Source organism: Muscardinus avellanarius, assembly GCF_963383645.1.
Source record: "Muscardinus avellanarius genome assembly, chromosome: 6".
NCBI lineage: Eukaryota > Metazoa > Chordata > Mammalia > Rodentia > Gliridae > Muscardinus > Muscardinus avellanarius.
The window spans coordinates 29,189,917-29,203,316 of record NC_137791.1 but is presented as its reverse complement, the minus strand read 5'-3'; the positions used below and the strand labels follow the sequence as shown (position 1 = coordinate 29,203,316).

The 13,400-nt window shown below is 38.2% G+C and overlaps 1 protein-coding gene across 2 annotated transcripts in view; it reads right to left on the bottom strand.

Moving 5' to 3' along the window:
- Positions 1-13,400, bottom strand: part of GRIA2 (glutamate ionotropic receptor AMPA type subunit 2) — a gene marked incomplete at both ends in the record, with an annotated part of 162,434 nt that overhangs the window by 41,804 nt on the left and 107,230 nt on the right. For both annotated transcript variants that reach the window (XM_080697100.1, XM_080697099.1), the window contains one exon: positions 8,979-9,140. In XM_080697100.1, the coding sequence (XP_080553226.1) occupies positions 8,979-9,140 (162 nt within the window). The remainder of the gene's footprint in view (positions 1-8,978; positions 9,141-13,400) is intronic.

Sequence of the window (13,400 nt, the reverse complement as noted above, 5' to 3'; positions counted from 1 at the left end):
ATCAGTCCTCTAACCATCTGGATATTGCAACAGAGGAGCCTGGGTGATTCTTGACATGGAAGGTAAAGATATCAATTTTTTTCTAGATACAGAGACTCAATCATCTGCTTGCTTTGTCTCTCCTAGGATTCTTTTCTAAAGAGACCTGTATTACAACTGAGATTGACAGCACCCCAAGGCCAAATAAATTTATAATGTTTTAAACTTGTAAAAAGATAATTTAGTCAATTCTTGTATGCTAGCATGCCTGACCCTAATATCAACCTCTAACTAACCCTGATGTAAGATTATTTACTGATGGGAGTGTTACAGATTGGGAGAATATGGTTTTGGGGAAACTGTCCCTGAGGACCCCTGTTAGGGTCCTGGACACAATTTCCCTCAAACCACAACAAAACCCAATAAGCAGAAAAACAGAAAAAAAAAACTGCAGGTTCTTGTCCTGAGCTAAGGATACGTATACATAGCTTGAATACTTGCTGAAGATTTAAAGAAGTTTATCAAAAAGATAGAAATAGAGAAGATAGTTACAGCCCCATGCCAGAATGTCATGGGGGAGGGTGGTCCGAGCCAATTAACCACCCCCAAAGACATAGCATGGTTGGATCGGACTTTTTATACCCATGACCTCCATCTTGTTTACGTAATTCTGAAGTGTAGTGAACATCCCTGTAAGGTACCTCCCCCAGCAAGGTGTGGTGGTATTTCCTTTCATAAAGGAAGAAGGGCAACCCCTGCTCCATCCTCCCTAGACTATCATGTAGATCTGTCTTTAGAAAGAAGAAGCCCTAGCTCTCCTCTATTGACTTGTTAATTACTTTTACCTAGGTTAATTTACATTGGAATGGCTGCCTGCTTTTAGGCAGAAATCAAGTCCTTTCTTTACCCAGGTCTGCCACCATTTTGACACAATTAGTTTTGAAATATATTAATAATCAGAGCTTTCTCAAATCTTCCTAACCCATTCTCAATACTGGTACAGGGAGCAGCTTCATGAATGAGGGAACTCAAAAACCAGGATCAGGATAAGTTTTGAAAGTGTCTGTTGGATTTGTGGGCTAGTACTGACCTCCAGTTCATCTAAATTACCTTGATGGTTCTCCCCCTTAATAACAACAACAAAAAAATGATTGGTTAATATCTTGGTGGGATAAAAGTTTTATTTTCTTGGCCAGTATACTTTGCATCAGTATACTCTCCTTTTGTTTGATTTGCTATTTTGGGGGGCAGATATTTCATATCTTTATGTCTTCAGCTCCAAAACATCAGCGAATGATGGCTCTGCGTCAACAAAAAGACCTGACCACCTTGTGTCTTCTTTAGACTCGTCTGGCTAAAACTTTCCATTCCTGGATAGGCAGGGTCAACACCCCTTTGTCAGTTGGGAAGACATTACAGAATTCAGAACATTGTCCTGAGCCAGCCCCTATGATTAGGGGAACAAAAGTCTCAGTAGAGGGAAATGAGGTAGAACAGAAGAAATAAAATTTTAGATAGAAAGGAGACAAATTGGGAAGGAAAGGAGATTATAGCTTTAAAATCTGGAAAGGTCATAATCTGGGACTTCTATAGGAGATGTCTCTGGCAGAAGCTTTGATGAGATGAGACCACTCTTGATTACAATGGCTCCTTTTCCCCACCTGAAATTCCTGAGATGCCTAGTAAACAAAATGTCAAAGAGGATGAGGACAAAGGTTGTACACAGCCACCCATCACCCCTCATTGTCAGGGAACCTGAAGAATAAGAGGAAGTCCAGACCTTCCCTATGGGGCTCCACCAACCAGCTCATGAAAGTTCAATAAGAGAACTGAAAAAGCCTCAAAGACCCTCTTCTTCTTATGCGAGTGCTCTCCAACTTTTAAGATGGTCTGCCTTTCCCCTCGAATCCCTTGCTTTCTTCTGCTTTTATTTTTGACTGGTGGGTGCTGAAATTCTTTTTGCTGTGGAAGCCAAAAACCTACAGAAGTTATTGTGTTTTTCCATGACAGTTTCATTTTTGGCCTTTTTTTTTTAAGGAAGCTGAAGTGTGTATGTGAATCCAGGTACTAGGAATGATTTGCTTAGATTTCTGAAGCCACTTTACACGTCACCAAGTACAATTGCTCACTGCTTTTCTACCTTGGCTGAACAAAAGGACATTCCAAATGCAGTGGTAGGAATTTTGACCAGATTTTATAACCAAGATAATTTCATAGTTGTTCTTTTTCAGTGACGCAAGATCTTCAAAATATTTTCTTACATCTTCCAGTTCATTAATCTTCATTTCTACAAATACTTCTTGTGTAACTACCCTGTGCAAACCACTATGTGACATTCTAGGCCGATAAGATACCAATGAGGAACCCAGCCTTTCAGAGTCTTATTAACCTACAAATATCTCTCAACTGAATTTATATCAGCATACTACATATGAAAGGCTGTCATTTTGCCATTTATTAATCCATTTATAAATAAAAATATGAAAAAAATGGCAAACTTATCTGTTGCTTTCCACCCCCATTCCGAGACCACAATTCAGACAGCTGTGGTCTCTTACGTAGACCTTCTGTGATACTCTGTTTTCATTTGCACGACCTGCAGTCCTTTTCAGCAGAGTAACCATAGTGCTCTTCCTGCATCCAAACTGTGATCAGCACTCTTCTCTAGAGGTTCCCTATTCTTTTCATAAAAATAATGCTTTAACATGTCAGCAAGGCACACAGACCTGGGCCAAGCACTCCTTTGCAGTGCTGAGGATCAAACAGTGCCTTGAACATACTAGCTTCACTCTCCAGCACTGAGCTATACCTCCCAAGCTTATTCTGCTCATTTCTAAAATAAGGTTTACAATGTTCCCTCAATGCACCTTTGCTGAACCTCCATCCTTGTGGTAATGTTTACATTTTCCTCTCACTAAAGACTTTAGCAATGTTATTTTATGTATCTGAAGCCATTCTCCTCTTTGCTTTTTCCTAGTTCCTACTTTTTTCAGGTCACAAATTCTATGTTGCTAGTTGGGCATAGTGACACAAGCCTGTAATGTGAGTTATTTGTGAGTCAAAGACAGGAGGGTTGCAAGTTCAAGGCCAGCTCGGGCAACTTAGCAAGAATCTATGACAAAATGGAAAATAAAAAGGACTGGCTATGCAGCTGAGTGGTAGCGCGCCCCTGTGTTCAGTACCCTCCTCACACACAGACACACACATACATACATTCTATATGGCTTCCTTTGGAAGCTGTGTCTTTCCTCCAGCCAGGATCATGTGCTTGTTATACGTAATGACTTTGCTTCCCTCTACTTGTTCATGAAGAAAGCATTTGTTGAATAGCTACTATGTGCTAAACTTTATTTCGGCACCTTGAGATATATCCGTGAAAAAGAACAAACACAAAAAATGGCATTTATTTTCAAGCAGGGAGAAAGAGACAATAATGTAATGAATGAATTGATTGCAAATACAGTATTCTTGAAAGTAAGAATGGCAAAAAGAGGAACAGTGGAAGTTGTTGACACATCCTCTGATGATGGAGAGCATGCATTTGTTTTTCCTGGCACTAGGGATGGAACCCAGAAGCATTCTATCTCTGAGCTACACACCCATCCCTAATTTTAATTCGCTATTTTGAAACAGGGTCTCACTGAGTTGCAAAGGGCCTCACTAAGTAGCTGAGGCTGGCCGTGAACCATGATCTCAGTCTCCCAAATGCTGGGATTACAAGCAGGTGCCTCCACACCCACCTAGCCTGCAGTTTTAAACAGAAAAAGAGCTGGGCACTGGATTTCTGGAGAAAATGGTAGTTGAGTAAAGATCTTAGGGACACAAGAGAGATGTTTAGACATTCCGATATGGGGAAAATGGTCCAGAAAAGAATAGACCCTGTGCAAAGGTTCTGGAGGGAGTAGGAACCAGGGGCTCTTAAGGAGTAGCAAAGCTGTTATTGCAGGCTAGAGGAGCAATGTTAAAAATGACTAGACAATAGAGCATTTAGATCTTCTACTGCCAGCAGGATGGATCTGGCTTTTACACCAAGTGAAATAGACTTTAAAACAAAATCACCAGATAAGCTCCTTTACATTATATGAGGACCCTTGAGACAGGAAGAATGTAAGGACAGAGAAAGGGGTTCATGAGACTGTGACTATAGCAAAAGTCCTATCAGAGAAGATGGTGGTTGAATTTAAAGTGCTTGGAGGAGGTGGCGAAAAGTGACACAGAGCTACAAGAATTGTCTAAGAGTGTATGTGAGCTACAGGGGAAAAGAGGAGTCAAGGCCACGTTCAAGGGTTTGGTCTAAGCAATAACTGAAGCTGAAGTTGCCATAAACTGAGATGGGAAAGACTGGTGGAGACAGCTTGCAGAGGCTAATGAAGAGCTAGTTAGCAGCAGGAAGTCAATAGCTTCATTTTCAATGTATACTTTTAAGATATCGTTAAGACAATTTCTATCAATACTCCAAAGTAATCACTGGGTTTTAGCTAAGCACTGTCAGTTCCTTCAAGATAGAATTTTGTCTTTTTCCTGACACCTAAGATAGTGCCTGCTACAGAGTAGAAATTCAATAAATATGTGTTGAATAGATAAATGAACAAATTAAAAAATGCTGTTCCAAGTTACCAACAAATCATGAAAAAGGAAGTCAGACTTAAAGTCTTATTGCAGGCTGGGTGTAGCTGGTAGAGTTGTAATATGTGAGAGATCCTGGGTTCTAGCCCCAGCACCACAAATATAAAATAAAATAATAAAATCTTAGTGCTATGACTCTAGAATTATATGATATGTAAAAATGAAGTTTAAATTTTGAAATTTACATTTGATGGTTATTAAAATATATTAACTATTTAAGCCAGGCATGGTTGCACACACTTTTAATTCCAGCATTCGGCATATCCAAATTGCCAGCATCTCTATTCTTTTACTTTGGGGCCATCTTTAAAGTAAACTAAGAGTTACTTAACATAAATGCCACCTTACCACAAACATTCCATCTGATAAAGCTGCTAACTGACTAATGGGGTAGTATATATACTATGGATACTCTGGACAAAGAGATGATTCATCCCTTGGGTTAGATGGAATGGGATAGTGTGATATTTTATCATGTTATTCAGAATGGTATGCAGTTTAAAACTTATGAATTGTTTCTGAAATTTTTATTTCATATTTTCAGAACATGTTAACCATGTATAATTGAAACCATAGAGATTAAAAACTCAGATGTGCAAAAACTATTGGAAGGCTTTCATGATATTTTCTTGCTTCATTAGGTAATAGAAAGGAGAAAAACTCTATAGAGAACTCAATAGCATTCTCTAAATATAGAATGTACTTTTAAGTATGATTTGCTTGATCAAGGGAGCAAAAATTTCTCAAATGAGATTATTTCCAATGAGGTTATTTTCTTTGATTCTGAGAAGGGGGAGTTTGGATTATATTAGATACATTGGTAATTTCAATCACAATTTACTACTCTACAATAAAAATCAGTGGGAGAGGGAAGAAACCCTATGAAAATAGCTCTCATTACATCAAATTCCATCTATGGTTAGGCTTTGGAAAGTACACCAAGTTGTAAAAATCATAAACATATGATTGTTTTAAAGTTTTAGTCATTTTAAAAGTAATGCAACCTCTACAGTGAATGTTCTCAATAAGGAAAGAAAAAAATTGTATGTTGAGGTCCCAGTGGCTGTGTCACTCACTCCACCTCATCATGTTGGCCCTGAATCATTATCTCAAATGATCACAAGGAATGAGTGCAGTACAAGAAGAGATTTTGATAGACTACATTTATGTAACATTTACTACAGTATACTTTTGCAGTGATTCTACTTTATTATTATTTTTAATTTCTTTTTATGTTCTTAGTTTATAAAGTAACTTGATAGGTATGTATACATAGGAAAAGCATAGGATAGCTAGAGTGTGATACTGTTCATTGTCTCTGGCATCCATTTGGAGGCTCGGACTGTACTCCTCCTGTCATAGGGGAGAACACTGTATCTGGTAAGGACTACCTGTCACATCTGCTGACAGTTGACTAGCCATACCCTAACAGCTCCCACATGTCCCTTTCACCAATTGAAAATATTTAAAAATCTTAAAGCAGCAAAAACCGTGCCATCCCCTGAATCTGTCAAGCTGTCACATTACCTTCAGTTTCTGTACAATCTGTTCCTTCAGAACTCCTACTCATGATTTTTTTCCCTGCTCAACCCTGTACAGAATGCTGCTTGGGTGTCCCTCCTACAGAATCCTTCCCTGGCCTCCCTTCCACACACTGTCCTAGTCATCTGTAGGGAACTGGCACATTTCACATGCATCATTCCCTAGCATGGCTGCATGCTGACATGTTTGTCTCCTCCATAAGGCTGTGGATTCTCAAGAGCAAGATTCATACATTTTTCACTTCTTTTTTATATTCAATTTCTCGCTGTCTCGTACATGAGCAATATGTGTTTGTGTTAGCATGAACTCCCATCCAAAGATCATTCTCCCTATATTTTCAGTAATGTTTATGAAGTTTCAAAGACCTTATAGAATATGCCTCTGGGGGAAGTAATGGAATCACAGCAGGTTAACTGGGAGTAAACCTTTGCAGATGACTGCAATTCCCTTATTTTAGAAAAGGAGTCAAAAAGAAAATTTGCCTTTATTGGCACCTATGTTTCATGTACTATGAAATTGTTTTGTAAATGTTATTTAATCTTCACAGCAACTAGGAATTAACAGCATTGACTGCATTATACTGATGAGAACATTGGACCCCAAGTCAAATAATGATTCAGAACCTGTAAATTCATAAGCCTATGTTGTCTTCAACATCCTATAATGAAGGACCAACATGATCTCTCTGAAAATTGGCAGGAGCCACCAAAAGGAGGCATTAGGGAAGGGGAATGCTGTGGCAGGAAGGAGCAAAGAAAGGTAACCAGGCAGACTCTCAAGAGAGTGAAATCTGGCTCTCAGTTTTGGCAAAAATTTTAACAAGATACATTGATAACAAACTCTCATACCCCAAATACATAATGCAACTTAATGCAAGACATATGAACCTGAATAATGATGTGACTTCTGGGAGAAAGAAAGCTCTCATGTTCTTTAGTACCACTCATAGCAGGCAGGGAGGAGGGCAACACAATACCTAGGAGAATATTCAAAAGGAGCATGTTGGCTCTATTTGAGGATGAATGGCATGTGCTCCATCAGATCACTCAAATGCTATTGAGTCTCAGTGGATGGAAGCCTGGAGTTTCATAGCAAAGAGATCAAGTTTCTGCTTCTGCTGAGCACTGGTGTGGGCATACCCTTAGACTAACTGAGTCCAGGTGTCCACTAGCATTCGCAGCAGCCTGTAACATGAAGAGCCCCCTACAGGGCCCCATTATCAACAGCATAGATACAGAGTCTAGGTCAAGTTCACCAAACGGGAAATCATTTACATTTCAGAAAAAAAAAAGTAACTCAGGGTTATGTTTTAAATTCCTATGGAATGCTTCTCGGAAATTGTCTTAAAATTTTAAAAGATTTTTTTGTATAACCCCAAAATAGAGAAGGTCAAGGTCTTTAATTCTTTTCTAGGACTAGTTTCATAGTCAGCTACAAATTTATAATCAAATACCCTCTCTATGATGTATAACAGTTTGCTTGTGACAATAGCTAATATCACATGTCGTGGACTAGTTCACAAATAACTCCCTTTATAATATGCCATAACAAAGCAAAATCAGTATACATCTGAGAATGTTTTATACCTTTTTCTTTTAAATTTCACAAACATCTAGTTTCATAAATAATGTGAACATCATTCTTCAGCCTACCCACTGCTCAATCCACCTCTAGTTGAGTCTTAATCTTACCTCTGCTTCTAGTAAGGTCAACAACAAAAGAAAAAGCTTTCTTCTGATGGAAGAAGCACACAATTCATGGGAGTAAGTAGATGCACATGTGTATACACAGTAAAATTCATCAAATAACTGAGAAAAGGTTTTAGTGTGTTCAAACCCATAAGAACAAAGTAGAATTTGTACAGCTTCTTTATCATAGCAGTGAATTATATTTAGCACTCAAAAACTCTTGATTGTATAAAACACTGCATTTATTTTTAATTTTTAATTATTAAAGTAAATTAAGATTTTTATTTGCCTCCTAAGGTATTCCATAGTTAATTTACACACACACACACACACACACACACACACACACACACACACTGAGCAAAATATCTACACATAAATTTTTTTTTTTTTTTTTTTGCGGGTCTGGGGATGGAACCCAGGGGCATTCAACCTCCGAGCTACACCCCCTGCCCTATTTTTTATTCTTTATTTTGAAACCGGGTCTCACTGCTTTGCAGAGGGCCTCACTAAGTAGCTGAGGCTGTCCGTGAACTGCGATTCTCTGGTCTCAGCCTCCTGAATGCTGAGATTACAAGCATGCGCCACCACACCTAGCTACACATAAATTTTTTGAACATTGGGAAAAATTGACACCTACTATTCTTTCATTTAGTTACAAACAAAACTTTCTAAATGGCAGCCAAAACGTTTTTTATTATTCAGGTCTTAACTATCTCTTCAGACAATGCTTCCTAGCGCCCATAGTTTAAGGTAGTCTCGCCCGCCTGTAGGGTCTTGTCTTTCAGTATTCATTGTTGGATTCCTTTTTCCAAAGCTTACTCTCTTTCCCACAGTAAACTCTTAGCAGAAACGGGATCTCACCTTTTTATTTACCACAAAAGTGCCTGATTCATAAACCATTCCATATAAAAAGCCACATGGAAAAATAAATGAATGAATGTCAGTGTAAGGAAATAAAAGCTGAAGATCAATAGTGAAGCACTAACATTTTCTTACTTAAAAACTGGAACCGTGGAAAACATACTTAGCAATGTATTTGTCTGTTGACTTATGAACTGTGGTATCTACTCTTTCCTGTATTTTCCAAGGCCACTGTATCTCCTCATATAGGAGAAAACAAAAGCAGAAAGGAGAGCAAACCTTAATTGTAGATGTGTGTGCTCCTGGGTATTCCTTCTCTTCCAGGGTTGACCATCTTTCTATGAACTTAGACACCAAGGAATCATCATAGTCCACAATCTGAAATCCAGAGACATTTGCACCTCCAAACTGAATTTTCAATAGGTCTCCATCAGTGAATCCCTAGACACAAAACAGATGTCTGTCATGAAAACAGAACTTAACATTTTCCACATATGTCTACACAGGATGGTTCTACCTTCATTTTCTTTTGTTGATATTGAAAAATACATACTTTCTGATTCTTTTTTGTATTTAATCTGCTTCTCACTCTTATCTACTTTCCTAATACCTTTCAGAAGCTTTTGAAATTTTTCAATTATCTCTGAAATTCCATAATGTTTCAATTTAAGTCTTTCTTTTTCCATTATTGTGTGTATTTGATTGGTAGATTTACATCATTCAGTACTGGACATTTTTAAGAGTTCTTTAATATTTTTCTTCTCCTATTTTCACAATTTCCTATTGCTAAAAAGTATATGATTAAGATATTACAGCACTTACTATAAATGTGTAGTATACAATTTATTTTAAATAAAAATGTATATACAAAAAAGTAAATAAATTAATTAATGTCTAAGTTGGGCAGGGTGTGGTAGTGCATGATTGTAATTCCAGTGTGTGGGAGGCAGACAGGAGGATCGCACAGGTTCGAAGCCAGCCTCAGCTACTTAGTGAGGCTCTCAGCAACTTAGCGACACACTGTTTCCAAATAAAATATAAAATAGGTCTGAGAGTATAGCCTGGAGGTAGAAAAGCCTCTGGGTTCCACCTCCAGTACCACACATAAAAAATAAATTTCTAAGTTTTTTATAGGTTTTATATTTCTATCTTATAATGTGCTGACATTTTGTTACATAATCTGGAAAACTTTTCCAACTTTTATTCAATTTCATAAAATTTAACAATTTTAAGAAATTAAACAATACAACTTTCCAGAGCTCTTATTCTTCTGTCTGTAACATCTTAGATATAGTTAAATATATTTTATTTCTCTGTAGATATTAATTACAACTTAACCATTTTTCTTATGCCTCCTGATCAGTTTCTTTATGTTCCTATTGCATCATATCCTTCTTGGAAAAGATTTTCTCAAATATCTGGCTACACTTGGCTATTTTCAGAGTTAGATACTAAAACTTTTCTTGAAATTTCTTTGTGTGTGAGTAACGCTCATTCCCAGGTACACATCCGTAGAAGATAGGTTGATGGGAAGGATAAACAGAAGGGTGTTTTGCTGGTATCTGGTTTACTTTCCTCTGGTCCATTCAGTTTCCTCAGGATTTTCCAGTCTCATACATAAATACATATATGTGGCTAAATTCTAAGGGCAAGTGGGGCGGTGAGGTTCAGAATTCCTAAGACTTCTTTTCTTTTGGTCACTTTCTTTTGGTTACCTTCTGGTTTCAGCTCATGTCTCTTGAGTCTCAAGAACCTCTCTAATTCATATTCTCTAGAAAGTAGTATTATCAAGAGAGGAAGTGGATCTTTAGGAACCAGGGCTTGTGGTTACTTGAACACATGGTATGTCCAATCATTCCTCGCAAGGAACTTTTAATCAAATCTCTTGTATCCGTTGCAGGGCTTTCCCTGCTTGGCCAGTGACTCATGTCCATAATCTTTCCCAGAGAATTGCCCAAGGACACAGAAGCCACTCTTTTATGGTCCGTGGTCAGTGGCAAAAAACTAACTGGAATCTGGGTCCAAAACCCCTCTTGCCTTGGGAGAGAGTGGTGCAACAGGAAGCCCGAGGGATCTGCCCTTAACCACATCCTTATGTAGGTCTTTTTCATTCCTTGCTTTGCTCTCCTTGCCCCTTTACAGGTTGCTCCTGAAAGCACCTCCTAAATTATCTAAATTATGTGCACAGGGATACTCCTGTCAGGCTTTGCATCTAGGGAAACTGTTACTGTTTATCTCTGCACCTTAACCGGCTTTCTGTGGTGCTTGTCTTCTAAGAGTGAATGTCACAGGGCTGTGCAGCCTGAGTGGATTGCTTCTTATGTGCATCTCACTCTGCTGGCACTCTTACTTTTTTCTTCCTTCTTTTTCCTAGTCCACATATCCATCCTTCATTTGATCTGCATCATAAAAATTTTTGTTTCTTTCTTTCTTTTTTTTTACTTTATGCACAGTTGATGTTTCATTTTTCATATTCTTCTTCCTTATAAAGGCTCTATGTCATTTTTATCCTTTTACTGTCATTTTACTATAAAAAGCATTTTTTTTTCCAGTGGTGGTACTGGTGTTCCTGGAAACCCTTTTACCTCCAGGCTACACTCCCAGACCCATTTTTATAATTTTTTTTATTTTGGAAACAGGGTCTCTTAAACAAGCTGGCTGGCTTCAAACCTGCGCAATCCTGTCTCCGCCTCCCAAGCGCGGGGATTACAAGAGTGCGCCACCAATTGAACCCTGAATAATGTCTAAAGATGGCCTCAGCGAGGGTCAATATCTCCCAGAGTGTTCTTCCTTCTCTGAAGCCTTTCAAATTATAAAAAATAGAAAAGCTGGGCGTGGTGGTGCACGCTTGTAATCCCAGTGCTTGGGAGGCGGAGACAGGAGGATCACACAGGTTCGAAGCCAGCTGCGGTGGATTAAGAGACCCTGTTTCCAAATAAAAATATGTCTGGAAGGTAGAAGGGTTTCCAAGAACCCCAGTACCACCAAAAAGAAGAAGAAGAAGGAGGAGGAGGAGGAGGAGGAGGAGGAGGAGGAGGAGGAGGAGGAGGAGGAGGAGGAGAAGAAGGGGAAGGGGAAGGGGAAGGGGAAGGGGAAGGGGAAGAGGAAGAAGAAGAAGAAGAAGAAGAAGAAGAAGAAGAAGAAGAAGAAGAAGAAGAAGAAGAAGAAGAAGAAGAAGGAGGAAGAACTGCAGCAGGGGCTGGGGATGTGGCTCAGTGCACAGTGTTTGTCTGCCATGCCTGAGGCCTTGGGTTCCATCCCAGCACAAAAAAAAAAAAAAAAAAAAAAAAAATTAAAATAAAAAAAATTAAAATAAAAAAAACTCAACAGAGAGGGCAAGGTCTAACAACACAAGTAATAACAATGCATAAAATTAAAACCAATACTTCTATTCCTTGAGATTTATTTGCAGAGATTTAAAACAGAAGGTAAGACTCCATTAATAATTTTTGAAAGTATAAAATTAATGGGTAGATATGTAAAGCCATCAGCATTAGGGAACCATTACTTTATTAAAAATTAAGTTAAATCCACAAGAGTGGTAGGGTTGAAGAAATGAAAACAGAATGGCCTATGTCCACTTCTTCACCACCTGGTGTACTGGTTATTCCTCAAATATTCCATCAAGAATCGAATCACAGACAATGCTTCAGGAACCTAATCAAGCATCCAACAATTCCTCAATAAATTAATCAATTGTAATATCTGAGGGTTTTTTTTTTTAATCTTCTATAACCACTTGCTTTAATATGCTCTGAACAGTAGTCAAGGGAGAAGATACCATCTCGATCAAGAATTAGGAAGTGGACACCCTTTCCCTTTGGATGACATTCTTAGTGGAGTTTCCACTTCTCTAAATACTCTGAGTTGATTCACTAGACATTCCATATGGCAAAGAATCCAAGTATTCAAAAAAAGAAAATCAAACCTGAATTCAAGCCTGATATTGGCTAGCTTCCTCCCTGGAGCCACAACAGTGAGGACCGCAGCATATGCCTGCCTGCATTTAACTTTGGTCATTCAGACACTTCTTTCCTCTGCCATAGCATCAAATATCAACTCTCATATTGATGAGCCACCTCCTGTCATTGTTTCTCAGTGTTCCAATATAATCTCCTCCATCTGGACATTTTTAAAAGATCACAGCTTTGGATGTGGGCTTGTGCTGCTGTCAAATGGCGGAGCATTCACACAGGGGACTGGCCGTCCAGGCTGTTTCCCGTACTGAACCCAGCTCTGAATAGAATCCTTACAGAGCTTCATTTAACTCTTGTTTCTCTATGTGAAGCCCTTTGTGATCTCCTTAGTATATTCTAAGGGGAAATTCTAGAGACTTTTATAATCACCATTTCATTACCAAATAGATGTTTCATCTTCAACAACCAACTTTCCCCGATAACATGTTGGTTTGAAATGTACAATTTTGTCACTGTTACTGACTTCAATGAAAACAATATTTATGGTAATGTTGGAAGATTTGGTTTTAACCTCTTTTGATAGCTACAAGAAATAATTTTTCTGATATACAATCTGACTGCAGAAATTATAACAAATTCATATTTGTATAAATACAAAAATATTTTCACAGTCTTTGAATTTATCTTAGACTAAGCTTCTTATTTTATATTGTTATAATTTATGCCTCATAGTATACTCTATACGTTATATGCCTTATAACATATTTTATATTCTGCACTTTCC